Source organism: Sinocyclocheilus rhinocerous, unplaced genomic scaffold, assembly GCF_001515625.1.
Source record: "Sinocyclocheilus rhinocerous isolate Xijiao unplaced genomic scaffold, SAMN03320098_v1.1 scaffold1307, whole genome shotgun sequence".
Classification (NCBI taxonomy): domain Eukaryota; kingdom Metazoa; phylum Chordata; class Actinopteri; order Cypriniformes; family Cyprinidae; genus Sinocyclocheilus; species Sinocyclocheilus rhinocerous.
The window spans coordinates 981,936-983,647 of NW_015631048.1; the positions used below are offsets into that span (position 1 = coordinate 981,936).

Sequence of the window (1,712 nt, forward strand, 5' to 3'; positions counted from 1 at the left end):
TCACAAACAAACAAACAAGCAAAAAAAAAAAAAAAAAAGTAATGAGCAGTGGTTTCAAAATCTGTACAGTGTGCAACAATGGGGTTCCGGAAGTAAAAATGTATTTATGTATATGATTTTGTCGAAGTCATCAATCTGCATTATTTTAAATTTGATAAGTTTAACAATGAATTTTTGGCGAAAAAGTACCATTACCCATGATTCTGCCAAAAATCTCCAGTCAAAAAATTGAAATAAGCAAATTGCACCAGAAAAACTCTTTAGTGCCTGTCAATTTCCATGAAGCACTGCAAATAATAAAAAAACATGTTCTGTGTGAACCATATAGGCTATTTTGCAGTATAAAAAATTTAATCATAGACTTTTAAAACTGAAATTATTAAAGCATTTCAAATGTATTTTTATTTGATTTGTTATATATCCCTTACATTATTGTATGTACTCTCTATCTTTAGATATTTGTACAAACAAACTAATATTTATTGTATCATACATGACACAACAAATCTGACAAAGTATGTATGTAGTTACAAAGAAAAAATATAATATTTTATATTATATATTTTTTGAACATGTTTGACAGTTTTATTCTGTGGCAGTTACAGAGAGCTCTAGACTTTCTGTTGTACATTAACATTATTAATAAATACTGTCCATTTACACCACAAAATATTAACACATCTATGCATTAGCTTAATTTCTAACATGAGCAAGAGTGTCACAAAATACATTAATAAATGCAACAACAACATCATCACAATCAGCTATGAGAATTAACAAAATAAACTATTATGATAAAACCTTTAACTTACTTGGTGCAACTTTTATGCGCAAAAATACATCTGCTAATCGTTTCTTGATCTCTTTAGTTCTGGTGCAATAAACTGTGGGGTTTATTAAGGGAGGAATTAGAGAAGCGACAATCAATATAGCATTTCTCTCTGTTAAAGTTAGAACAACTCCTATTCGAGTTAATAATGCATGAACCATTTTTGGTGCATAATAACTAAACAAGACAATAAGGTGACTCAAGCAAGTGTTGATCATTTGCCTTTTGCTTGCATTGTTGGACAGTTTGGTCACACTGTAGGCCAGGACAGCATATGTGCACATAATAAAGGGAAACTGCCCACAGAACCACCACAGATTAATCATTGCAGGCAAGAAAAAATAGGGTTCAGGATTAACACAAGCAGCTCTGATCATAGAAGGATAATCACAGAACACATATTTGATGACAGGCTGACAGTACGGGACATTGTCTACCACAGATGTCAAAACACCCATTAAAGTGATAGTAATGAGCCAAGTCAGAAAAATGAACAGAAATGTTCGTGAATTTGTTACAATGCTGTGGTATCTCAATGGAAGCCTGATTGCAATAAGTCGGTCAATTGCCATTAATGTCAGAGCCATGCATACTGTGAAATCACCAAGATGATAGAAGAACATCCTTGAAATACAAGAGTAGTATGAAACAGTTTTAATCTCAGCCAGCAGCACTGAGATCATGGTTGTGCAGCAGGTAGAGGAGAACATTATGTCAACAACAGCTAGATTACAGATTAATATGTACATCGGTTTGTGTAAATGTCTGTTAGTCGAGATGATACACAGATTGATGCCGTTCCCAAGCAATATGAGCATGTAGGTTATTAAGATGAGGAATCCGAGGAGCTTTTGGTTCTGCAGGTGATCAAATCCAGTGATTA

At 33.2% G+C, this 1,712-nt stretch overlaps 1 protein-coding gene across 1 annotated transcript in view; it reads right to left on the reverse strand.

The window, feature by feature from the left end:
* Positions 1-789: 789 nt before the first annotated feature.
* Positions 790-1,712, reverse strand: part of LOC107741177 (olfactory receptor 10G4-like) — a 1,524-nt gene continuing 601 nt past the window's right edge. The window contains exon 2 of the mRNA XM_016553789.1: positions 790-1,372. Coding sequence (XP_016409275.1) covers positions 790-1,372 — 583 coding nt within the window. The remainder of the gene's footprint in view (positions 1,373-1,712) is intronic.